Source organism: Rhinolophus sinicus, chromosome 3 (assembly GCF_057876585.1).
Source record: "Rhinolophus sinicus isolate RSI-liver-muscle chromosome 3, RSI-T2T, whole genome shotgun sequence".
NCBI classification, from domain to species: Eukaryota; Metazoa; Chordata; class Mammalia; order Chiroptera; family Rhinolophidae; genus Rhinolophus; species Rhinolophus sinicus.
The window spans coordinates 201,102,314-201,127,458 of record NC_142503.1 but is presented as its reverse complement, the minus strand read 5'-3'; the positions used below and the strand labels follow the sequence as shown (position 1 = coordinate 201,127,458).

General features: G+C 61.8%; 2 protein-coding genes across 6 annotated transcripts; one reads left to right on the top strand and one right to left on the bottom strand.

Moving 5' to 3' along the window:
• Nucleotides 1–968: 968 nt before the first annotated feature.
• Nucleotides 969–13,405, top strand: TMEM179 (transmembrane protein 179). Of its 2 annotated transcripts, XM_019747257.3 has the most exons (4): nt 1,151–1,701; nt 8,540–8,677; nt 9,907–9,985; nt 10,797–13,405. In XM_019747257.3, the coding sequence occupies exons 1-4, from the start codon at nt 1,397–1,399 to the stop codon at nt 10,974–10,976; spliced, it is 702 nt and encodes a 233-aa protein (XP_019602816.1). In that variant the 5' UTR covers nt 1,151–1,396; the 3' UTR covers nt 10,977–13,405. The 2 variants fall into 2 exon arrangements, with proteins under 2 accessions (XP_088653686.1, XP_019602816.1); XM_088797560.1 differs by lacking the exon at nt 8,540–8,677 and having other exon boundaries at nt 969–1,701.
• C3H14orf180 (chromosome 3 C14orf180 homolog) lies at nt 13,385–24,349 on the bottom strand. Of its 4 annotated transcripts, none has more exons than XM_088797562.1 (7): nt 24,084–24,345; nt 22,434–22,582; nt 17,880–18,006; nt 16,239–16,368; nt 14,765–14,800; nt 14,163–14,396; nt 13,385–13,623 (listed from the first exon to the last, which is right to left on the bottom strand). In XM_088797562.1, the coding sequence occupies exons 3-6, from the start codon at nt 17,988–17,990 to the stop codon at nt 14,215–14,217; spliced, it is 459 nt and encodes a 152-aa protein (XP_088653688.1). In that variant the 5' UTR covers nt 17,991–18,006; nt 22,434–22,582; nt 24,084–24,345; the 3' UTR covers nt 13,385–13,623; nt 14,163–14,214. The 4 variants fall into 4 exon arrangements, with proteins under 4 accessions (XP_088653688.1, XP_088653689.1, XP_074182907.2 ...); XM_088797563.1 differs by having other exon boundaries at nt 13,385–13,603; XM_074326806.2 differs by lacking the exon at nt 22,434–22,582 and having other exon boundaries at nt 24,084–24,349.
• Between the last annotated feature and the right edge of the window lie 796 nt (nt 24,350–25,145).

Sequence of the window (25,145 nt, the reverse complement as noted above, 5' to 3'; positions counted from 1 at the left end):
GGCTGAGGACGCTAACGCTCGCCCACCCAGAGAGGAATAGCGAATTGTGGAGTCACCACTATTGGGGCTTGTTGGGCAGTGATGCAGAAGAATGGAATCTGTGTGTGCAAGTGGGCTAAGGTCTGTGACAGATGGTTGCGTGAAGGGATCACACGGCAGAGCTGCACGTGGAGTTTGAAGTGTTTGTGTAAATGGTGTGTGTGTGTGTGCATGTGGTTAGGAAAGTGGACGTCAGGCTGTTAAAAGTGCTCACCCGGGCAGTGTGGCAGGGTGGGGGTGGGGATGAGCAGGGGACGTCGTCTTTTTATGTTGTACATCTCAGTATTGCTTGACTTTAAAAATGAGCATATATTACTTTGGCAACAAAACAAAAAGTTTTCAGTACTTGCAACAAAAATGCTGATGTGATTTTAAACCATTTGGCCGTTTCTTTTAAAAGGAGCAATACCACGGCTTCCTCGCTCTGGGAGTTGGGCTAAACGTGCCTTAGCCTTAAAGGGAATTAGAAGAGGTATTAATTCTATTAATTAATGCATCAGCAGATTCCATCTCAGCAAAGGCTGTGTTAATGCGGTGCTTGGGCACCCACTATTTATCTTACACATTATGAACTCTGGGTCCTGCTTGTGTCAGGCAGTGTAACAGATGTCCCCGCTGAGGGCACACGCTGGAGAAGCGCAAATAGCTCAGACCCACTCCCGCCAGGTCCCCAGGCCCACCCGCCATCTCTCCGTGGATGACCTCTGAGCCATTCCCATTGACCCCAGCTCCTCGGCTCTCTGTCCCCCTTGCCCCATATTTCTCACTCCAGGACTCCTGCAGAAGAATCATTCCAGCCTGGACTGCAAACCGCACTCCCACCTCACTCGCACTGTGGCATCTTGGACACGTCCCTCCAGAACCTCCCTCTTAGCCTCCTTTCCTCAAGCTAATGGGGAGCTGGGGACACAGAACCAGCCTATGTGATGCCCATACAGGCGGCTCCTAGTCCCGTTAATGGCACAGAGTCGGGTCTTGATAAGCCGACCTACCAATATTCCGTTCGCTTTCCCGGTTTCCATTCCTCCCCTCCATCGGTACCCCCTTTCTCCAGCGTGGCTCACCCCGACCCGCTCGCGCCTTTCGCCGCCGTCCCGCCCGCCCCCGGGAGTTGTCCGCAGTGCTGACCGCCGGTGCGGCCCACGTTGGCCGATGCGCACGCATCCCGGGCGGGGCGCGCAGACCCACCGGCGCCCTCACTGCGCAGCCTCCCGCGCTTCCCTGGCCGGGCCTGCGCGCGGCGCTCGGAGATTCCGGCGGCCCGGGCTCCCCGCCCGCGGCCCGCAGCGCTCGCCCCGCGCCCCCAGCCCGGCCCCGCGGCCTCCTCCGGCCGCTTCCTCGCCCTCCTGGCACTGCCATGGCGCTCAACAATTTCCTCTTCGCGCAGTGCGTCTGCTACTTCCTGGCCTTCCTGTTCAGCTTCGTGGTGGTGGTCCCGCTGTCCGAGAACGGCCACGACTTCCGCGGCCGCTGCCTGCTCTTCACCGAGGGCATGTGGCTGAGCGCCAACCTGACGGTGCAGGAGCGGGAGCGCTTCACTGTGCAGGAGTGGGGCCCGCCGGCCGCCTGCCGCTTCGGCCTGCTCACCAGCCTCCTGTCGCTGCTGCTCGCCGCCGCGCACGCCTGGCGCACGCTCTTTTTCCTCTGCAAAGGACACGAGGGGTAAGTGGGACCTAGCGGCCGCCTTGCCCCAACAGACCAGCCCGCACCTCGGGCACGGTGCCCCTTCCGTGTCCTCAGCGCCTCCAGGCTCTCCTTCCCCCAAGGAGGAGCATGAATCCCTCCATCTCCCCGGGACCTTGGAGGCCCTAGAATACCAACCCTGGGCCCGCTCCTCTTCCACGCACACTGCCCTTTGTCTACACGCAGGACCCAGGGACCATGACGCTCACCGGTCCTGGGTCCTCCGTAGGAGGCCAGTGCTTCCCATCCCAATGCGCCTCACCTCTGGCCTCCGGAATCTACCACCTCCCCAGCACCCCCGCGGCGCCCCCAGGCCTAGATGTTGCTGTCATCTCACCTCCGAGCAGACCTGGGCCTCCTTCGGTGGCTCATCCCGGCCACACCCGTCAGCACCGCGGACAGCTCCACTCCCGTCTCCGACCTCTGCGGTGCTCCTGATGGGGGGGCGGGGGTGTAGGAGGGGAACCAGGCCAGGCCCTGGGCGACATGGCATACTGGGGAGTACTCCCCTCATCCCCGTCGTCCTGGGAAGGGTGATGGCAGAAGAAGGTCTGGAGGGAAGCCCCTCGAGGCCCATAGCTAACGCTCAGACCTTGGCTGGGGGATGCCAGGGAGGGACCCTGTTTCCCTGAAAATCAGACCCGGCCAGACCGTCAGCTCTAGTGCGTCTTCTGGAGCAAACATTAATGTAAGACCCGGTCTAATTTTACTATACTATGAGACCAGGTCTTATGTAACATGATATAATACAAGACCAAGTCTTATTTTTGTTTTTGCTCCAAGAGACGCATTAGAGCTGCGTCTTATTTTCGGGGAAACATGGGAGCAGATGTGAAGGGCCCTGCTTTGTCGGAAGGGCCCTGCTTTGCCGGAAGGGGCTGGCTTTGTGATCAGGGCCTTGCGTTCTCCTTACAAGCCTCCCTTCCTCCTGGCCCCCATTCTCCTGCCCTGGCACCATTTTGGAAGCGAGTGGGATGAGACTCACCTTAGCAGCACACATGTGTGAGTTTCCCGGGCTGCTGTACCGAAGTGCCACAAAATGGGGGCTGGAAGCAATTCCTTCTCCCAGTTCTGGAGGGCGGAAGGCCAAATCAAGGTGTCGGCAGGGTGGGCTCCCTCTGCAGAGAGGGTGCTCCAGGCCTCTTCCCAGCTGGTTGGTGCTCCTTGGCCTGGACGTTTATCATGCCAGTCTCTGTCTTCCTGTTCACGTGGCCTCTTCTCTCTTATATCTTCTAAGGACATGAGTCACTGCATTTAGGGACCACCCTAACCGTAAGGCCAGGACGACCTCGTCCTGACATCTTTATTAATGACAATCAAAGACCCTATTTCCGTCTTCACTGGGGTTGAAGACGTGGACATATGTTGGCGGGGACATGAGTCAACCCCCTACAGCAAGGTTCTGGATTTGGGGTGTGCAGGCAGCCATGTGCCGGCCTGGGGAGGCCTCCAGGTGTTGTGGAGTTGGGGCTCTGCCTTGCTGCCAGGCTCCTCCTTCCTCATGCTGCTCGATGGCTGGTGTCCTGAGGACACATCAGCTGCACCCACGTTGCCATGGCCAGGTGTTACCCCAGGTAGAGTCCTCGTGCAGTTTGGAGCAGTAGAAGGATCTCTGAACACGAGACGGGGTCTTAGGAAGAGGATGGGATGGTCAGCAGAGTGGGTAGTTTGATGTCCCTTCAGCCTGGGAAGCTGAGGGCAGTGGACATAGGCCAGGTGGGGGCCATGGTTTGTCCATCAAGTCGTGCCCATCATTCCAGCTTGTCCCCACAGAACAAGTGGCTTTAAGGTGTTCAGGCTCCAGCTGGCAAGGACACCAGCAGCTCTCTGGGTAGGGCCCCGTCTGTGATGTGGTAGTTCAGAGCTGAGACAGACTCCAGAGGCTCGGCGCAGGCGGGGGAGGCCGCCCGTCTCACACAACCTGCACGGCGAACCTGGGGAATTCATAACAGCAGCTTCTGTCCTTGTCATCTTGTGGAAGGTGCCCTTCAGCTCCGTGGAACTGCCATCGCCACCCCCATTTTAAAGTTAGAAACTGAGGCGTGGGGACTTCCCGTGCCTCCCTGTGTTTCGTCACTCTGCTTGTCTTCCGGACAGAGGGCGCTCGTGCTGCTGGGAATGTGGCCTGGTTGGAGGAACATCTCGGGTCTTGTCTCCCTTTGCATCCGTTCCAGGGACTCACCTGGTCCCACCACCAGTGACCTCTATCCAGGCTGTGTCATGGCAGCCAAGGCTGGGCCAGCCTCTCCTGTGTAGGGACACCTGTTGCACAAGGTCCTCCTTGGCCATCAGGAAGTATTGGCCCCATGGGCGGCGCCTCCACCCGCCCCACCTCGTCCACTGCGCAGTCCAGCTGGCAGTCGGTCAGCTGCGATGACGTCTGTGGAGAGTGCCAGCTCTTCATGGCACTTCTGCTTGTAGGGCTCAGTCACAGCTGCCATGGCTGCCCATCGGAGGGGACCCTGGCTGGACGAGCCCAAAGCAGGCACGCGCCTCATTCCTCAGTGTGCTTGGGGCTGAGCGCAGGGCAGTGCACAGGGGTCACCGAATTAGTGTTTGTTGAATAAATGACAGACAGGTGCCTGCATGCTGAGATCCGCTGCTTCGCAGTCACTGCCCTGGCCCTGATAGCTTTGCAGATTCGCAATCTGGCCAAGGGCTCAGCCCTCCAGGCTTGCTGTGTCCACGCGTTCAGACCCCCAGGAAGGCGGGGTCTGCCTCGTCCGCCAGAGGTGAGATGGTTGACCAGAGAAGCCAATTCCTGCTCAGTCGTTGGTTAATCCGTGTGCACCAGGCGAGCACGAGCTGGGCCAGCCAGGGGCTCAGGACAGCAGGAGGCTGGGGAGGGCAGTTAGGTGAGCTGCTGTGATGGCCGAGGGCTCTCAGGGCCGTTGACAGCGCAGGACGTCCCGCCCACTGAGGACATCACTGCCCGTCACACCCGGCCTGCATAGGGCTGGTGTGCACCCTAATTGTCTTAGAAGTCCAACTTCAGAGACCATCCAGGACCCCACCGAGACCGAGGGCAGAGCCGCACCCTTTGGTTTGTGTGACAGGCTTGAGGTTGGGTCCCGAGCTGGTGCGTCAGACACCGTGTAGGGGCAGCTTTCTGCACGGGGCACCCTGGCTGCTGCCTGAAGGAATGAGGTCGTGGACCTGGCACCTGTGGCTTCTGGGTGCCTCGCTGTTTCAGGGCAGGTGGATGAGCTGAGGGTGAGCCGCGAGCTGGGGGGCCTAGGCAGCTTTGCCCGAGCGGGAGCCCCGTGGCGTCCAGGTGGCAGCGGTTTGTGATTGATGGCTGGGGAGCACTGGGTTAAAACAACCCATCTGCCTGCCCACACGCCTCCCTCAGCCTGCAAATCACTCCCAGGGCTTCCCAGGATGCTGTCACCATGGAGACGGCACAGCCAGGCAGGGTACCCTGAGAGGCTGCGGGAGAACGATGGAGTTAACCCTGTGTGTGCATGCGGGCTCCCTGGTCCTGACCGCGGCCCCATCCAATCCCTGGGGGAAGGGGGGGGTGGGGTGGGGTGAACTCTGGGGGCCAGGGCGAGTGAGACTCCAGGCACACCCAGTTCTTCAAAAATCTGTAGAGCCCTGGCGAGTGCTGAGGAAACCGACCAGAAATGGACAAGGAGTAGAAAGAAGCTGTTAGCTGGGTGACCCAGCCTGGTGCCCTTCCCTGAGCCGTGCCCGTTTCCTAGGGATGCAGCTAGAGTGTCTGGCTGTCTCCACAGTTGGGTTTTCTGCTGTTGGAGCTTGTGCTGTAGACCCCCCTCAGAGGTGGGTTGGCTGGACCCAGAATCCGGCTGCATCCTGGGCCTGCTGGGTAGAGGGTGCTTCCGCTGCACAGGGAGTGACAGGCCACTCCCCACCCTCTCGGGAATTCAGTACTGAGCCTGGGGACACCGCTCCCCGTGCAGGGAGCGGGATCTGGCGTTGACTGTTTGTCCCGGTGGCCTGCTTTCTGCACCTGGCCATCCCTCCCCACAAGGAGGCCCGCGGCAGAGACGCTGGTGCCTGCAGGATGGGTGCTGGTGGGGGCCGCAGAGGGCCGCCACGGGGCCAGTGGTCCCCATGAGCTGCACCTGTGCGCTGAGGCCAGGCTGCTCCTGCACTCTGCCTGTGGAAGCCCCTTTCTGCTGCCGAGACCCGCCGAGTTCTCCTTGGCTGGAGCGGAACAGCCATGTAGGACCGAGATGCTGGGTGTAGGCTCTGGGTAACCTCCGCAGAGCACCAGCTCCAGTGTGCTGGACGGAGCCCCAGTCAGCCCCACTGCCCCACAGGGGCCCAGCTGGCCCCCGAGCCGCAGTCCCCTGCCATCTTGTTGCTCAGGGTGACCCAGCAGCTTCTCCCACCCCACCTCTGCACCCCCATCTCCTGTGGCAACATGGGCCCAGCCCGTGTGCAGATCTCCAGGTGTGCCTCGTTCAGGGCCCAGAGAGCAGGAAGCCTGTCCCTGGCTGGACGTCCTGGGGGAGGGGCTGGGAGCACATGAGCCCCCAGCAGCAGTGCTCTAGGCCTTCACCCACAAAGCCCCCTCAGTTTCCATGGTAACCAAGTGGGGGACTCTTACTACTCAATTTACAGAGGGGAACCTGAGGCCCAGAGGGTGACTTGCTGAAGGTCACACACTGGCAAAGGGGCCGCCAGGTCTGACACCAGCTCTGCCTGGTGACAGCCTCGGAGGGGGCGGGCTGTTACTGTACCCCTCTTTGCAACTATAGGCCCTGACCTCTTATCCTGGGCACCCCGCCCGGATGTATTTTGCAGTTCAGAACTGTGTCTGCCAGGGTCCCAGCCCAAACATGACTCGCCGTGTCGGTGACTGGAGATGTGGGGCCTGCACCCTTCCTGTCACCACGCCCAGCGGGAGGGACTGGGAAGGGGAGGGCTTTGTGGGAGGCGCTGCCTGGAGAAGAACGGGGACCTTGCTGGGGGACTCAGCCAGCCTGGGACAGCCCCCAGGAGGGACCTGGGGGTGACACATACCTCCTTTCCTCCCACCTCCGTTCCCATTGGCCAAACTCAACCAGGAGCCACGGAGGGGTCATAGCCGTGGTCCCCTCAGGTCAGCCTCCTGGCGGGGGGGGGGGGGGGTGAGGGCTCTGAAGAGCTGGGAAGACGGCAGCCCAGCGGGTCCAGTTTGGGCAGGGGCCACAGAGCCACCCACGCACGAGGAAACCCCCCAGGGCTCAGGCAGACCTGGGAGTCGAGCAGCAAACAGGACCTTGACGCTGAGGGGGAGCGGGCCGTGGGGGCCCAGCCAGCTCATGCGAGCTGTACTGCAGGTGCTGGTCTTCAGAGGAGCTGGCATGTGGTGGGTGCTGTGCCAGGCGCGGTGCTGGTCTTACTGGCACACGCTTCTCACCTCCGTCACCTGGGTTTAAGCCCCCGTTGTACGTGGGCGCACACGTACCAACCCGCTGGCCAGCCCCTCCCCCGCCTTGTGCTTGCTGTGGTGTGATTGCTGCCACTGTGGTTGTAAGAAGGGCGTCTGCTGCCTCGCCCCTCCCGAGGCTCTTGGGAAGGTTTGGGGCCCCCCGCGAGCAGGCGGTTCTGCGTCTGTGCAGCCATGTGGCTGGGGTGAGAGGACAGCCCGTCTGTGCAGCCGTGTGGCTGGGGTGAGAGGACAGCCCGGTGGGATCTTTCCCCAGAGACGCACGCGGTTCCAGCTGCCATCAAGCGGCCTGGTGATGTGTACTTCATGCTGGGTTTGATGCCCTCGGCCCAGGTACCTCCTGGGGCCAGGACTGTGTCGTTTTGAATCCTTTGTCTCTAGAGCCCAGCATGGGGTGGGGGCGGGGTTGAGGCTCAGAAAGTGCCTGTCACGTGAGTGAATAAATGAAGGCGTGAATGAATGGACATGCGTGGCCCCCGCCTTGCCTGGGTCCACAGTCAGCACATGGATGACGGCAGCTTGGGTGTTTTCGTGGCTGAGCTGCCAGCTGAGACCTTGCTCAGTAAATGTTCACTGTGAAGCGTGTCCACCTGCATCGTTTACCTCAGATTGGGTGGTGTTCACATCACACCTGCTGGCAGGTGAGAGGAGGGCCTGGGCAGCCGTCCCACCTGAGGGAACTCCCCCTGTGGTGCCGCCCCTCCCGTGGGACAGTCCTGTCTCCTGCCTCTGCAGGCTCCGCCTGCCAAGGGGCTCACAGGCGACTCTGGATCCTGAGGGGGCGGTTCAGAGATGGCAGATGGTGGGTGTTTGCGGCCGGGACAGGAGTCTGGTGGTGCCGTGGGGTGTTCTGGGTATGTGCCCCCATGTTGTCAGAGGGCAGCCCAGGGGATCCGTACCCGTGTGGACCCTGGGGAGGCCCTGGCCCCGAGGGGCGGTACAGCCCGGCCATGCGCCAGCCCCGTCCTCATGGCCCTGCCTCCCGGGTCCCCCCACCCCTGCCCTGATCACAGCTCAGCCTTTCAGCTTGCAATGGGGACATCAGAGCGGGTCATGTGGCACCCTAGCGCAGGTCCAGGCCAGCAGCGTTGATGGCCATGTGGGCAGATGGCCTTGAATGGCGTCTTGTCTTTCCAGCAGGTGAGCTGGGGGACCGAGCGGCGTGGGCCTCAGGCTTGCCCTGCCTCCTCTGTGACATAGTAGGAACAAAGGTTCCCACTCCTGGGTCTTTGGGAGGACGGGTGGGCAGCCTGGGGCCAGCAGGAGGGACTGCAGGGTGAGGGGCAGCTGCGGGAAGTGGCATTGGCCCCTTGCAGCCCGTCGCCCCAGCTGGAAACCTGAGGCTGGGCCGCCCTTCCCTGTGGCTGGGCCCTGCCGGGGGTGGTGCCGGTGACCGCCCTCCCGTGCTCCCCGCAGCTCCTTCCTGTACGCCTTCCTGAACCTGCTGGTCAGTGCCTTCGTCGTCTTCCTCGTCTTCATCGCCAGCACCATCGTGAGCGTGGGCTTCACCATGTGGTGCGACGCCATCACCGAGAAGGGCACCATGCCCCACAGGTGTGCCCGGGCCGCCCCCTCCTGTCGGGGCCCCATCCTGGGCCCGTAGTTCTGCTCATCCCACCCGTGCCCCGACCTTGGCACACCTACTAGCTCCTTCCCTGGGACTTGCCCCTGTGACACCACTGTCCCTTCCTGGTTCAGGGACCTGAAGCTTCATATGGAGCGGGGTCCCCACGGACACTGGCGGTGTCTGGGTGAGGAGTGGGGGTCCAGGAGGTTCGCGCTTCCAGCTGCCCCATCACATCCCGCATGTGGGTGGACAGGACCCCACAGGGGACTCCAGGTCCCCGTGCCTTGATACGGCTACACAGCGGAAGGCCCTGGAGACGGTGCCTGGCGTTGCCTGCAGAGGCAGAGGGCCGGCCCCTGTCGTAGCTGGGCTGTTGGTCTCGGTGGGCTTGAGAGGTGCCGGGGTGGTGAGCAACAGGGGCAGAAGCTTCAGACTGGGGACGGAGGTCTTCGGGGCCAGAGTGGCTGCTCTGGGCCCTGAGCGGGGGCAGTGTCTGCTTGGGGGACACCCCGGATGCAGCACAGTGACTGCCCGAGCTCCTGAAGGGCCGCCCACTGCCCAGCCCAGGGGCAGCATCCAGTGCCCCGGCCAGGACCCTGCAAAGGCAGGACCTGGGCTCACCATTTTCAGAGGCTCCAGGGTCTTCCAGCAAAAGCAGCCCTGGGACCCCAAAGTGTAAGGTGGCTGAGGGCGCCGGCTCAGCCGGTGCCCTCACCCTGGGGGCCTGTGCTTTGGCCTGGGGCACACACCGGGGGCAGGTTTGAGCACGCTGGGCGGTGGCTCCGTGGGAACCCCGCAGGCAGCCCCTCCATGGTGGGGGTGTCTCGCCCACGCTGAGCTGACCTTTGCTCACTGGGCCCCCAGGCCACCTGCTTCCTTACCCTCCCAGAGCCCTCAGAGCCTGGGTGGCCCCTGGGCATAGCTTTGGGCTTCTCCAGAGAGACGCCCAGCTTCCTTCTCCCTACGAACAGTGATTCCAGCCCTTCAGCGCCACCCCCAGCCCCTCCAGGCCCTGAGGCCCAGCCGGCCCTGGTGTCCCCCACCGTCCAGGGCCAGGTTGGGGCTGGCTGTGTGGGGTCCCTGCTCCACAGACAGGGCGTCGAGGCTCCCATCTGCCCTACCTTGGGGACAGCCCCCCTGCCCTTTGGGAGCGATGCTCGCTGCTGCTTCTGCTTGGTGGCTCGGCAGTCACCTTCCCCTGTGTCTTGCGTTTTAGCTGCGAAGAGCTGCAAGGCATCGACCTCGAGCTGAATGTGGACAACTCTGCCTTCTACGATCAGTTTGCGATTGCCCAGGTAGGCGGTGCTGCCAGGTGGGTGAGGTCCCAGGCAGGAAGCGGGCATACCCTGCTCTCCAGGAAACCAGGGTTGACTCTGGGGGCCGAACGCAGGCAGGTCAGGACATGTTGGGACATGTCGGTGGTCAGTGAGGACCTGTCTGCATCTGTTTCCCAGCAGATGACACTCATGACCCTGAGGAGGGGATGCCAGGGTGGGGCTGGCTCCTTCCAGCACCCAGCAGGGCTCGAGGGCATCCAGGTTCGCTTCCAGACCCAGCCTGGCTGCTCAAGGCCCATGGTGGCCAGTGGCCAATCCAAGGACTTTTGCAACGGGCGGAGCCCTCTGGGGGGCTGGACAGCGGTAGGTCCGAAGGGTCTTCGCTGACAGGAGCTGAGACTGCCAGAGATGGCTTCACGCAGATTTAGTGGAAAATGCTTCAGCCGTAATTCAAACCAAGTAGGTTAAGGAGAGAGCGAGGCGTCTGATGACAAATGAGAACCGGTGAACGGGGCTCCGGCCTGGTTCTGATGCCATCGTTTCTCCTTCAACCGTTTGGAAATGGCCGCCGATGAAGGTCGCTTCGTTGTGGCCACCGCAGGAGGCTTCGTTAGGGACCAGCTCTCCTTGGAGCTGCTAGAAGGAGAACGGCTACCTGGCTTACCCCCCACCCCATGAGGAAGGAAGCAAAGGCTGGCCCCGCCTGTCCTGTCTTTGTTCCTCTCCCAGCAGGCCCTGTCCCTTGTCCCTTTCCTGGGGGTGGGTGGGGACAGAGGAGCGAGGCTCCAGGTGCGGGCGGCTTCTGACCCTGCTCTCCGCCCTCACGCAGTTTGGCCTCTGGGCCTCCTGGCTGGCCTGGCTGGCCCTCACCGTCCTGGCTTTCCTGAAAGTCTACCACAGCTGTCGGCAGGAGGACCTGCTGGATAGCCTGCTTCACGAGAAGGAGCTGCTGCTGGCCAGGCCCGCCTCCCGGGCCTCCTTCCAGGAGGAGAAGAGTGCCGTCATCTAATGTCCTCGGGCGGCCCCCAGGTACCCCCAGCTGCCCGGGGGCACACGGCTTGTCCTGGGGGCGTGGCGGGGGCTCTGCCTGGGCCCCCACCCAGGCCGCATAGCCTTGCGTGTCTGTCCTGTGTGTAGCCAGCACCTCAACCCCCGTGGTGAGCCCAGCTGCCTGCGGACCTGGTGGGGGCAGCACAGGGGCTGGGCAGCGAGGGCCTCCTCCAGCCTTCCGGCACCTGCCTGATGGGACCTGGCTGGAGGGCGTCCAGCCTCGCAGACCCCTCTGGCGATCGGGCTTGCAAGGTCCACAGCGCTGCTGCCCAGGTGTCATTCTGTGTGTGACTCCATGGCAGCAGCCCGTGTCCCTGACGGACCCCAGCACCCCACGATGGTCACACGTCACTCTTGTTCCTTGCTCCTGAGTGGTGTGTGGGACAAGAACCCCGAGAGGGACAGCAGGGACTCACATGCGTTGCCCGCCTTCTGGCCCCGGAGGTGGCCCCCCCAGGGCTGCATCCCCTCTGCTCCCACTCCAGGGCCCCAAGGTTGCCAGGCCTGGTCTCCACATTGAAACGGCAGTGGCAGTGGTGTCGGCCTGGTCAGGTGGTGGCTGCGTGGGTGTCCTGGGGAGCGGCTGCAGTGCCGTGTGGTTCCTTCTGTTCTCTGCCCCAGGACTTGCCCGGGGGAGCCCCGTGTATCCTGACTCCTAGAGGCCCCTGGGCCCCAGTGTTTGTCTCACAGTGTGTGGTCTGGGCCTGTGCTTGGCAGGGAGGGATGGGCCAGGTGCCACTGCAGGTGTCAGTATGTACATGTGAGGGTGTGGATGTGCGATATTAGTGTACATGCAGTGAAGGTGTGCGTGCGCATGTAAGGCTGCACGGGAAGGTGTGTGCGTGGGGACGTGTGCAGAGGAGTGTGTGAGAGCACACGAGTGTACAAGTGCATGTGAACAAGGCCATACACGATGTGAGTGTGCTGTGAGCATGTGTGTGCACGTGTGTGTGCACGTGTGAGCACATGTACACGAGCACGCGTGTGCATAAATGTACATGGGCATGCATATGCACACGCACACAGCACGTGCATGCACAGGTGTGCATACGAATGTGTGTGCACATGTGAGCTTGCGTGTGTGAGCACAGGAAGGTGTGGGCCGTGTCCAGAGCAGGTGAGCACACACACTTCCCTGGACAGCCCCTCTGGGCCGCATCTTGTGGGGTGCCCCGTGCCCCCACCACCCAGGGCAGGGGGCTGCCTTCCCATGTGAGGCCCCAATGCCCGAGAGCACAATCCTGCCCACACCTCACAGTGGCAGGTGGGGGAGCAGGGTCATCCAGGACCCAGGAGCTCAGTGCTGAGCAGCCAGGTGGTCCTGCTGGGCCACCTGTGCTCAGTCCTCTGTGTCCTATCCAGGAGGGGGGCACCAGGCGTAAGAGTACCTGCACCCACCCCAGGGCTCTCTAAGCAATTTTAACTTCCTGGGCTGGCCCTGCAGCTGCTCCCCGCCCTCCAGGGGGAGGAAGACCCCGGCTCCCCACGTCTGTGGCTCTCACCGCCAGTGAGTGCTTTGGTCTCCCTAGTGGGGGGCATGGGGCCTCCAGAGGCCTGGACAGTGGTGCTGGGTGGAGTGGGCAGCCTGGGCCGGGGAAGTGAGGTGGCAGGTCACTTGTGATGCTGCTTGGCTGGCGCCTCTTTGGGGGAGGTTGGTGCCAGGTGACTGAGGGTCCTGGCTTGGCAGAGGCGCTCTGCTCCCAGGGCCTGGCCCAGAGTTCCAGGCAGAGCAGTGGGTCTCTTGGGCGTGGTGTTTAACAGAACCTGAGGTCCCCAAGCAGATCTGGTCACCCGGGCCCTGCCTGCCAGCCCCTGAAGGCCCCTCCTCTGTTCCCGGCAGAGGGTGGAAAGGCTCTGCCTCGCCTCCCATTCAGGCAGCAGCCAGCCAGGCCCAGAAGGAGGGGCAGCGGTAGAATGTGGCCTGTGGAGCCTAAGGGTCCGCAGAAGCTTTGGGTCTGCACTGGTGCATCTCCCAGAGCTGGTCTGGGGCGGGTTAGCTGAGAGCTGTGTCCACTTTCCTGCATGCATCACTCGCAGAGGGGGCTGTTGCTGACAACTTGTGCCTGTCTCAGGCTGGCTGCACGGGCAGCCCCAGACATCCACACCCTGGGGGCTTCCAGGAAGGGAAGAGGGTGTCAGGACAGGAGCTGTGTGCCTTTGCAGCGGGCAGGGGATCCCCTCCAGGACTGGACGGGAGCGGCAGGCGGCGGGCACACCCAGGGTTCCGGACAAGCGCCCACCCCATTGGCTTATCCCTGCTGTTTGATAACTGACATCCTTGTTTTAATTCTACTTCTGGCTAAACTGAAAGTAAACTTAAGTGTATCTATTTCTCAAAGTCAAAATAAACAGAAATACCGGCCCCTGTAATGTGGATGCATCAGCTCACCTTGTTTCAGTGTTTTATCTGCTTGTCATTTAAGGTTAAAAACTGCATTTGTGTTTGCACCTGGAGTTCCTGAACCTCCAGGAACTAGGAGCTGGCCCCCCCACAGGTCCACCACCCCAGGCCAGCACGTCCCACTGCTCCGACGTGGCTTCCAGAGGTGACAGCTGATGGCGCATTCAGATTTCTCTGGGCAGGAGCTGGACAGGACACATTTCCCCTGGGAGGTGAGAATTCCCAGGCTGGGACCCAGGGCAGGGTCAGACCTGGGCACCAACACCACCACCAAGGTGGGCGTGCCGGGGCCCTGCCCTGCACACGACTTCAGGGCCCTTCAAGGGATCGCCACCCACCTCCACAAGCAGACCCGTGTCTCCTGGTAGGGTTTCGAGGTCTGGGCCCTGCAGGCCCTAAGCGATAAGAGGCCAGTTTCACCTCTGAGGGTCCTTGTCCCTGGAGGGCTGCTGCACACAGCCACGTCTGCTGGGACAGGGAGGGGTCCAGAGGGCTGGCTCAGGGGGCCTGAGCGTGTGGGTCCCAGCTGTGGAACCCCTTTTGTAACAGAGCCTGTCAGTAGGTCTGGGGTGTGAAAATGCAGGGGGCCCAGCCCCCAGGCTTCAGGCCCCATGTCTGATCTCAAGTCCTGGGGCCCCCTTTCCCAGCGGCCCTGCCTGCACCCCCCTTGGCACTCAGGTTCACCCTGTGCTGCTCCAGGCCAGGGCACTCAGACCCACCCTGGGCTTCCCCTTGCAGCCCTACCCGCCAGGCGGCCCGCAGGGCTGGAGGTGTGGTTCCTGCGCCTGCCCGCCCATCAAAGCTGTAGGAGGCAGTGCCAGCAGGCGAGGGCTGCTTGCCGTAGGTGCAGGACCAGGACGTGGAGCTGGGCCTGGAGGTTCTCGAGGCCACAGTACAGGGCCAGCGCCAGCAACAGCAGAGCGCACACAGACAGCCGCAGGAGCAGGGGGACACCAGGGGCACTGGGCCAGCCAGACGCTGGGGACGGAGGGGCAGGGTGAGCCTGATGCCCCAGCAGGACGCAGGGCTCCCTCCTCCCTGTGGGGCTGGCTGGCAGGAGGTGGTAGGGAGAGCACTGTGGCTCTGCCCATCAGGGTGGGGTCCTGGGGCTGACTCCATAGTGCCCATGGGTGTGGAGGTCCCCCAGCCCTGCCTGGTCCTCTGGGGGGGATGCTCAAAGGTGGCCTGGGGCTGGGGCCACAGGGCACTGCATGCGGGGGTGGGGGGGGTGGGGGAGGGCTTGGGAAGGCAGGGCCAAGGGCCCCTGGGCAGGCGGGACGAGGGCCCCTGGGGAGGGCAGGCATGCATGGGTTCCTGTGGAGGCAGAGTGAGTGCTGAGAACTTACCCTTGGCCATGGCAGTGGGCTCCCTGCCAGCGATGTCTGGGAAGGAGAGCATAGAGTGGGTGCCCCGCTGGGGGCACGCTGAGCCTGCCCCGCACCCCCAGGCTTCTCACCTCACTTGCCCACCCAAAGGACCCTGAGACAGACCATGTCAGATACAAGTGCTCCCAATTAGCAGATGGGAGGCCCAGGTGGTAGAGTCTGCCTGACAACACCGAGGGGTCTGCCCAGGCTCGCTGTTCCAGGGTCAGGCTGCCAGAATGTGGGGCTCCAAGATGTGCAGGGTGTGGTGACCCCCGTGGGGAGCCTGGGGGGGCCTGCAGGGGTGGTGGGCCGGGGACAGCAGGGGCTGGCCCTCTGCAGTCTGCTCCCGGGGCTGTTGAGAAGCAACAGGGCGAGGGGAATGGGAGATGTGATCTCTCTATGGGGGCAAGGGCTGAACCCGGGGTGGGGGAGCAGGTGGAAGCTCCAAGGGGCCGTCGGGGAGGCTCCCCATGTGTCAGGGCTGTGAGTTTTGTGAAGTCCTGAGGGGGCTGTGGCGGGCAGCATCTAAGATATTCTCACGATTGCCCCCCCACCGTGTTGTTGCCTGTGTGGTCCCCTCCCCTCAGTATAGGGGGGCTGTGGCTCATTTATACCCAACAGAATATGGCAAAGAGGAAGGGATTCTGTAGCCATAATGAAAATCCCCAATCAGAGTCAATCCAAAGGGAGATTGTCTTGGGGGGGCCTGATCCAGTCAGGTGAGTTCTTTACAAAAGAGGGGCTGGTGGTCAGAGAGTCTGGCACTGGTCTCAAAGGTGCAGCTGCTGTGGATTCTACAGCTGCAAGGAAACAAATTCTGCACATAAGCCCGTGAGCTTGGACTGGGCCCTGCACCTCAGACGAGACCCAGCCCTGGCTGACCCCCTGGTGCGGCCGTGTGAGGAGCTGAGCAAAGCGCCCGCGACACTGTGCTCAGACCCTCGGCCCGTGGGAACACCGAGACGGTAGATGTGGGTTACTTGCGCCTGCGAAGTTCGTGGTCTTTGTTACACGGCATAGGTAGCTGACACGGGCTGCGCTCCATGGGAAGGCCCAGCGTGGGAGTGAGGGACCAGGGGAGCAGCGGGAGCCTGGGCTGGGGCTGGGAGAATTTGGGAGGCGGCAACGAAGAAGGAGGGTGTGGGTGGGGCGAGGGGCAGGGAGAACCTCTGAGAGTGATGGATGGAAGTGTGGGCGGCATTAGGCACGCCTGCCCCACTGGCCTTTCCTGAGAGGACAGTGACCATGTGGGCAGCTCTGCTTATGTTCTTGCTGTTTTGTTGACCACCACCCCTCTGTCCAGACTGACCCCACAGGCCCGGGATTATTGGCGTTGCGCCTGTGAAGGCAGATCATTGGCTGTGGTCCCTCCGGATGGCTCTCCATGAGGTCCTGGGACATGCTGTCCCCCCCCCACGCCGCCCCAGGCCAGGTCACTGAGCTCCCCTCTTACAGTGGACGGCCACCTCCAAGGGCTCGTGGAACCGCACATGCCTCGAGGTCCTCTGTGGCTCAGCCCCATGGCCGCAGTGCTCTGGCCGGCTTAGTCTCAGGATCGAAGGGGGGCACTTCCTGTTGCCTTCCTGGGTGGGGGTGGGAAGCAGGTGGAAGTGAGCCCCTCCCGCAGGGCCCTCAGGAGGCTGGAGACAGGCTGCCCTGCCAGGACCCCAGCCCCTCCTCTGGGTTATGCAGCCACACCCACTGTGGGGGACCCAATGGTGTGGAGACCCCCTGCAGACCTGCCCTCGGTCCCCAGCCCCAGCCCCAGCCTGGTGGGCTGCCCTCCCACCCCTGCCTGGGACCAGCCCGATCAGATGGCTATGTTGGTGGTGCCACGGACGAGGTCAGTGGCCATGCAGGCCCGGGTCCCCTGTCCAGGCTCAGCCCCCACCAGTCCCGAGGGGTGTGTGGTAGTTTTCATACATCATTCGTGACAGTGTAGCTGGTGGTCACTGACACACTGATGGCTGTGTTCACGTCTGAGCTGCAGGAACGCTCTGTGGGGTTCTCCCTGCCTGGGCTCCCTGAGCTGGCCCTGTCCCAGCTCAGTGCCCGGCAAGCCTAGCAGCCCACCTTGCGTCTCTGCCACCCGCCTGCCTGTGGCTGAGGGGAGGGATGTGAGCACCGGGCCACTGGGGAGGGCAGAGCCTGGACACACATGCCCACCAGGCCCCCTCTCGCCCTCTCAGAGTTTGCAAGCTGGAGCCAGGGTTACCAGCCTGCGCTGAGTGCAGTGTCCCTGTCTAAAATGGTGACAACAGGCTGCTCTGAGTGAGAGCACCCTGTGAGCCAGGGCCGCTTCGGAGGTGGCTCCTGGCTGGGGCCCACTGGCTGCACAGAGCCCACTGCTGGCCTGGGCTGCGGTCATTCTGCTGAGGCACGAGACCCACTGGGTCTGGGGCTTGGCTGTCCCCTCCCCTAGCAGGGACATCTGTGCCTGTGGCCTACCGCGGCCTGGCAGTGAGCTCAGAAGCTAGAGCCGAACTCGGGCTGAAGTCAGGGCCCATCTGCTTCTGGAGAAACCCCTACTGCCTTCCGTGTGCTCCCCGTCCCGCCCCTTTGTCCTGGGTCCAGACCTGTCCAGCTGCCTCCCGACGGCCTCACCCGTCCTCCTGTCTCCACCCTCTGCCCCTCCGGTACCTCCTCCCTGGGCTGCCAAGGTGATCTTGCCGGGGAAGCACCCTGACCATCACTGTCCCGCTCCAGAGCCCGCCACGGCTCCCACCGCCTCTGCCTCTGCCCGCCGCCCCTCCCAGTCCCTCTGACGTCCTGTCTGGCCCGGCCTCCTGCCTCCCTTGGTGCTCTACCCTCACCCTTGGCCCTGATGAGACACTGTGAACATTTGGTCCTGCTGTGTCCCACCCTGGGGGCCTGACACCCTCTCTGCCAGACCAAACCTTGAAAGTGTCTCTTCCTGTGCCCACCGCATCACCCCTGTGATTTCCCCTCCCCAGGGGTCCTGGGGCAAAGGCAGGGATGAGGCTTCCCTTTTCTCCCCCTGCCCCCTGCCCCCAGTGGGAGCCCAGCTCACGGAGCTGGTGCCCTTGGCCCTGACATGCCGCCGGGACCAAGGCCGCCAGGGACCCCGCCTTACCCTCCCTGTCCTGGGCGTCGGTGAGCCTGGAGTGGCCGTCGCATCCCTTCTGGCCTGATGTCCTGTCTCTGGCCGGGAGCTGGGGCTCAAGGCTTGTGCTACAGTCCTCATTTACTGTGACATGGTCCTAAGTCAGCAAAGACATCATTTATCGCACAAGCAACTCTTGTAGGAATAAGACGAAAGAAGGAGAAATTCTCTACAGAAAGCTGGCTGGCTCCCACCTGCCGCCGGCCCCCCCACGAGCAGACACGCTGCCCTCCCAGGTGCTCCCAGCACCAAGAAACCTGCACCTTGCTTGCTCCAAACAACTATGGTTGACGACTTGCTCAATGCCGCTGCTTTGCACCATTTCACGGGACTGAGGTCCTTCATTTACAGCCACAGTATCCGGCATTCTGGTTTGCATCTTATTGTTGCTACTTGCAATTTTTGAAGGTCACAGATAAGTCTGCAGCGAATACCTCTGCTGCCTCCTTTCATGAGGGAGGATCCAGGAGGTGAATGATGGGGGTGGGGCTGGGAAAGCCACCTAGGTCAAGCCCACCGCCTTGCCAGGTGGGGCTGGAGCTGGTGGGCCCACCCCTTGGTCCTGCCCAGACTCTCTGTCTCTCCCTCCCTCCCCCACTGCTCACTGACTAGGTGTCAGGTGGTACCGCCACTGTCATCTGTGACCCCTGATTGCGGTGATGTTTCTGTGCACCCCTGTCTGTCCTTACTAAGTGCAGCCCCTCTGGGGTGAGGTTCCTTTCCCCTCCTTTGAAGGGTCCTTGACTTTGAGTCTCCCCAAGTCCAGTTCTGGCCAGACCCTGCGGGGCTCCATCCGTGCAGGCGAAGCTGGGCTTTGAACATCAGTCCCTCAAGGGCCCTGGGGGGTGATGGGCCGGCACCCCTCTTGCACTCATTGGGAAATTGAGGCCAAACACAGCCGGGGCTTCCCCAGCGCAGCTCCCAAAAACAGGGAGCCAGGGAGCTGTAGGGAGGGCCGGGTTTGGGTGAGTGCTGTGTGACCCTGGGCTGCCATACAGTATCCCTCCTGGGAGACAGCAGGCAGGCTGTGTCTCTTGGACCCTCAGCAGCAGAAATATCACAGACAAGCAGAGCGCCTGTGCGGACGCTGCCTGGAGCCCAGACTATACAATTATTTCAAAAGGGAACAATTTTCTCCTATCGCAGCATCAGGGTTTTTATTGTGAATGGGGTCATGGAAGGAGCTGGCCAGCCCAGGGAGGAAGAGATGGGAGGGAGGCTGGCGCATCTTAAGGACTTGCTCTCTGAGGGTGGCCAGAAGGGCCAGCCATGGGCCAATAGCAGAGACCACTGGTGGCCCAAAGGCTGGGGCGTGGTTCCAGGGCGACCTTCCAGATGAGGAAATAGGCTGGAGAGGCTGGGAACTGGCTAAACCATGCAGATACCTGCAGGGCCGTTGGTGGCACCCAGATGTGGAGCCCTACTGTGTGCAGGCCCTCCCCAGGCTCCCAGGTCTGCCCCAGGGACAGCAACGCGCGAGTGTGTGCATATGTGTGTATGCGCTTGTGTGAGTGTACAAGTGTGAAAGTATCCATATATGTGTATGTGCAAGTATGTAAGTGTGAGTGTGTGTGAGTAAAACTGCACATTCATAGATGTATATGAGTGTGCATGTTCATGTTAGTGTAAGCATGTGTGTGCTGTGCACTCGTGTGAATTTGCACAAGTGTGCATTGGAATGCACATGTGTGTGTGTACATGTGTGTGATGTGTGATACGTGTGAGTGTGTGTGAGTACGTCTGCATGTAATTGTATGATGCATGTATGAGTGTGGGTTAGTATAGGCTGTGTAATGTGAGTGTACATCTGTGTGATTGTGTGATGTGTGTGTGTGAGTGTGAACTGGTACTTGTGTGTACATGTGTGAGTGTGTGTCTGTGTGTGACTGTGTGACGTATGTGTGAGTGTGAATTTGTGTATATGTGTGTGCTTCTGTAGGGTTGTGTGATACGTGTGTGAGTGCCCCGTGTCCAGTATTTTCATCTTCCCACAGCACTTTGCTGCACAGCGTGTTGGCGGTGGGCGGCTTTGCGGTGAAGATGAGATGGCGGCTGTGGTGGGTTCCTCCTCCCGCTGATGTCGCCCCCCAGGTACTGCCGTTTCTACACCACAGCAGACTGGTGGTGATGAGCGTGCACGGCGGTCTCGGGTAGTGGAGGAAGCAGCTGTGCACACGGACGTGCAGGCTGACTGCATCCTAGACGGGGCACTGGCAGTCCCGGGGTAGACCCTCTGGGACACGGCCGCCCCCCGCCGTCCAGCAAGTTCATCAGCTACGCAAATGTATGGGAGGTGGCTGTTGACACAACAGCCTCCCAGAGCGTGAGTTAGCCACCTGGAGCTAGTTTGGGTACGACAGGACCATGACACTGGGTCATGTTATGTGGCCTCTCACCACGCAGCACTTGTCACACATACATGGCTGAGACTTCCAAGCCAGGGTATTTTCATTTTGGCAATAAAGTCTTCCTAATTTTGTTATTAATTTTTCACATTTCATATGTCTTTTTTAATGTATCTCCTTTATTTTTCGTTATTTTTTTTCCCATGGCAAAATCGCCTTACAGCCAATTAGTTGTGTGGCATAAGTGTTTATGGCGAAAATACCTAGAACAGTGTGCATATGTGTGTGGTGTATGTGAATGTATGGTGTGTGGGAGGGTGCAACTGCGTATGTGTGTCTGAGTGTGCACATGCATGCTAGTGTGTGAGCCTGTGTGTACTCATGTGCAAGTGTGTGCACGTGTGTGGGCGTGTTTACATGCAGTGACTGGGCAGCATAGCCATGGTTCTGGCGCAGGCAGCCCCATAGGCTCAGCCAGCGCCCTCATGTGCCCTGTGTGACCATGTGTGACCTTGGGCAGCTCTCTGACCTCTCTGTGCCTCAGCCCACCCAGCTGTAAAATGGGAATAACAACAGCCACCACCTCGTGGGCTCTTGTGAGGGCGAGTGAGGTGGCCTGTGTTGAGGGCTCAGAAACAAGCCTGGGACAGAGCCTGTGCTCGGTGACATCAGCCACTGCTAGTGTTACACAGACAGAGGGTGTGACTTTATACACCTGGGACAGTTCCATGCCATGTGTGGACAGTGAGGACTTCCTATGGGGTGTCCTTTCCCTGACATCTCTGGGGAGGGAGTGTGATGCCTTCTCTGGCCGGGCGCCTATGCTGCGCTGTTCTCTGCTCCCCCTTCCCTACCTGCTCAGTGTTGCCCAGGCTCCAGCCCCCCCTTAAGTATGGCAGCGGCTCTTTGCTGACCCCCAGGACTGGCTGGACCCTGGACCCTGTCCTTCAGTTCAGAGACCTCAATCAATGGAAGGCTTCTCCGGGCCTCAGTTTCCCCACTGGTAACATGGAAGGAGGGTGTGGTTCAGGCATGCTCAGCAGGTGAAGGCTGCTCTCAGTACTGCCCCCCACTTCCCCCACACGCCTCCGCCTGCCCAGTGGCCTGCCCAGTGCCCCCTCCCGGGCTAGACAGTGGAGGGCGGGGCCTGTGTGGGAGCCAGAGGCTGTGGGGCCTCTGGCAGAGACAATGTAACACGAGTGCCCTCTGCTCGAGGCCAGCTCGTGACAGATGGGTGATAAAGGGTGGAAAATACCTCCAGGGCCAGGGGCCTGCACAGTGTCACCCCTGCGTCTGCCCTGGCCTGGGGAGGCCCTGCTCCTCTGGGCATGCCCCTCTAACCTCTGGCTCCTGACCCCTTTCCAGGAGAAGAGGTCTGGCCTGGCCACACATCCACAAGACTGTGACAGCCTGTAGGGTTTGGCCTGGTGCCCTCCTCCCTCCCTCCCTTGGCTTGAAGCCTTTGGGAGATAGTGCCAGCACCCGCAGGGCCCAGCGGCCCCCAGGTTGTCCCTCCAGCCCAGCCCGGCCACTCCCACCAGCTTCCAGGGGTGTGTGGAACAGGCTGGGCTAGCTCTCACCTGGTTCAACACCTCGGAAATGCCAAGCCCTGGGGCCCAGCTACCTCTCTTGCCACCCACCCCAACCCCCTGGCTCTGTGATGCCCCCCACTGGGCTTCCCACCTCCACCTGGGCCAGCCTGTCACAGCTTTGTGTGCCTGACCACGTACTCTGCCCGTCCCATGTCTGCCCACTGCCTGCTGGCGTGTCTCCATCCTCACCGAGGGTCCCTCTGAGACGCCAGCACAGTGCCTGCCCTGTACGGGGAGGGGTCCTTCCTCAGCTCTGACCCTGCGGCTGGCTGTGGCTCAGCACCCACACCCCTGCCAGGCTCCTCCCGCTGTCCTGTCACCAGTGACATCTCCTCCAGGGGCATCTGCGCTGGCGGAGGTGGGAGAAGCACACTAGGACCTTGCCCAGGAGAGGCTGGAGCTCATGGGACCCCTGCTCACACCCCACACCACACACGTACACACACACGCACATACACACACACGCACACACGCGCACACATGCACACATGCACACACACGCACGCACACACGCACACTCATTCCCACACACGCTCCGACCCACCTGGGCTCCCGCAGGTGCCACACCACCGGGTGATCTTGCCTACCTGCCGGCGATCAGAGCCTCGAGCGGAGTGGGAACCGGAGCTGCCAGAGCTCACAGACCATCTGAGAAGATTCCGTTACAGCTGAGGGGCAGTGGCCTGAGTGGCCCCAAGGGCCCTGGCCACCTCCTTGCCTTCTGGACTGTCCAGACCTGGAAGGAGCTGTCGCTGTGGGCCTTGCTGGCCTGGGTGGAGCTTGACCTTCCAGAGGTCAGGCGTTTGTTCTGAGCAGCTTGGCTGAATTAAAGGGGGCTGAGGCCACACACTGAGGCTGTGCCTTCTCCCAGCTGGAAAAGGTGCTGGGGGGGTGACGTGGACACCCCCACGCCAGCCTGCCCCTAGGAGGAGGGGCAGTGTGAGGGCTGGTGGGTGGTGGGGGCTCTGGGAACAGGCTGGCAGCTTCCCAGATAACTCACATTTCTGAATTACGCAAGCGAAGTCCTGAGAAGGCCCGGCTGGGCTGACTGCTGCCTCGTCGGGCTTGCCTCCCGGGCTGGCCGTGGCCAGGGGACCGAAAGCAGGAGTTGGCCTGACCCCCGAAGCCCCTCCCCACGCCGAGATGTGCAGCCCACACATCTCTGGGGTACATTTAGGATGTGGGCTGACGATGGAACTGAGGGATGGCTGTGTATCTGCTGCACACAGTGGGTGCGTGGGAATGGGGACGGCTGACCCTGGCAGATGGGCAGGTGGACCCACGCATGTCACTGCCCCCGAGTTCCAATCCCCCACATAGAATGGGGGTGTTTGCCCACCATCCAAAGCACTGTGAGGACAGAGATGGTTGCTAACCCTCCTGGGGGTGTCTGCACACAACAGGTGCCAAATGATGTGCCCTGAGCCGGATGGGTGACCCAATGCATGCACAGCGGGCCAGGATGGGGATTCCCACTGATGACCTCTGCTCGGAAAAGGGCCAGTTCTTGGGGTTCCCAAACGCAGTGGCCTGGGCTCAAGAGAGCTGAGTAATGAGCCATTTCTGCTTAGCTCGCTGCGCCTGCGTGGACCTGCCCTCAGCAAGGCCCCAGGGCCTTTGGGGAAGGCTTGCTGGTCTCGGTGCCCTACTCTGGGCCCTGCTGTCCCCTGGGAGTTCAGTCCCCTTTCCCATGACCCCTTCACTCCGTACGCCTGCTGCCCTGGTCTTGGACCCTGGTTCCTGGTGGCTTCTGACGGGACCGTGCTTGGCTCATGGCCCTGGGATGTTTGGAGAGGCCCATATTCCCACTTCTGGGCTGTAATGGACTGAGCTGCCCACTTCGCCCCCAGATAGCCAGGCCTCAGGCAGGCGCTGGGAGGAAGGCTCAGGCACGCTGCTGGGAAGGGCTCAGAGCCCAGGGCCCGGGAAGTCGCCGAGTGCTCCGGCCACCACACAATATCACTGCGACCCACAGGGAGCTGGGGCTTTTGGGGCCACCAGCCACCCTGGTTTGCCTGGGACTGTGCCTACTGGAACCCTGAATGTCCACATCCTGGGTGAACGGAAGGATGGCTCCCCATCTTTCTCAGCCCCTGTCCAAGGCCACAGTGTGCCGTCTGCCGGCCTCTGCCCACGCCTGGCCTGCCCGCCCACCTGCAGCATGTCCCTTTGGTCTGGTGGCTTCCTTTTCACATGGTAAGTGGGCACCTCTCTGCTCCCCTCATCTGGGATCTCACCTGCTTCCTCCTGAATCTGTGAGGGACAGTGGCAGCAAGGCTCTGTGGTGTCCTCCAATAGGCATAGTCCAGCATGGTCCAGCATGTCTCAGAGGGCAGCACCCCTATGCCGCCTAGAGAGGCAGGCACTGGGCCATGCAGGTGGATGGGGCCGCTTCTGCTCAGCCTCCTGCCAGCTCTGGTCTGGAGGTGCAACCCACAAGATTGCAGGGTCATCCACGGCTGGCCTGCGTCCCTGCCCTAGGCCCCTCTGCCGGGTTGCAGAGCTCGGCCAGCTGGCAAGGGCTGAGCTATAATTACCTCTGCGCTTTGGCAGAAATAGCAGCGACCCCAAGGATAGGCCACTGGCCCCAGAGCGGGAGAGGACGTGGCTGTTTCCCAGGCCCTGAGAACATAGGCCAGGCCTGCAGACAAGACGATGGGTTGGTGGCTGCCCCCCCCACCAGGCTGATCCCGGAGCTGTGCAGCTCCTGGAAAACCCCATGGACTGGGGTCAGAGGTGGGGGGTGGGGTGGAGGATGGCGGTGGGGACGGAGAAGAAGGTGGGCGATGTGGGGGTCGGGAGGGGTGTGTGCTGACCGCAGAGTCCAGCTCCTGGTTAGTGCCCCAGAGTGGAGCCCTATGGTGGAGAGGGGCCCACCGTGTTCCCAACCCCCACCTGTCATGTCCAGGGTTCCAGTAGGAACAGGAAAGCACAAATCCCAAGCTGACAATTTGGGGCACACTGGCTGAACCCCAGTATTGCCCACCAGTGGGGCAGAGTCCAAGTCAGAGGGGTGGCAGGGTGAGGGGTCCAGCATTCCCCAGGACTGGGGGCTGAGGGCATTTGGCTCCCGGTTCCAGCTGCCTGGCTGACAGGTTCCAGGCTCATCCCACACTTGTTGATGAGGAAAGTGCAGCTCAGAAAGGGGAGTTACCCAAAGTCATGCAGCCAGGAGGCGGCGGGCCTGGCCCAGTCTCAGTGCCCCCCAGCCAGCACCCCTTCTGCTGGTGCCTGTGACAGCCCTGATTGATCCAGATCTGGGGGAGGTGGTGCCTGAGGCCATGGCAAGGGGCGAGGCA

Excerpts from the sequence above, each read along its gene's own strand:
- TMEM179 (XM_019747257.3), top strand. The coding sequence starts at position 1,397 with ATGGCGCTCAACAATTTCCTCTTCGCGCAGTGCGTCTGCTACTTCCTG. Across the intron at positions 1,702-8,539 it reads CTCTGCAAAGGACACGAGGG|CTCCTTCCTGTACGCCTTCC; the intron begins GTAAGTGGGACC and ends TGCTCCCCGCAG. Across the intron at positions 9,986-10,796 it reads ATCAGTTTGCGATTGCCCAG|TTTGGCCTCTGGGCCTCCTG; the intron begins GTAGGCGGTGCT and ends GCCCTCACGCAG.
- C3H14orf180 (XM_088797561.1), bottom strand. The coding sequence starts at position 16,307 with ATGGGGCTGAGCCACAGAGGACCTCGAGGCATGTGCGGTTCCACGAGC. Across the intron at positions 14,801-16,238 it reads CTTGGAGGTGGCCGTCCACT|ACATCGCTGGCAGGGAGCCC; the intron begins GTAAGAGGGGAG and ends TCTCCTTCCCAG. Across the intron at positions 13,624-14,162 it reads CCCTGCGGGCCGCCTGGCGG|GGGAAATGTGTCCTGTCCAG; the intron begins GTAGGGCTGCAA and ends CTCACCTCCCAG.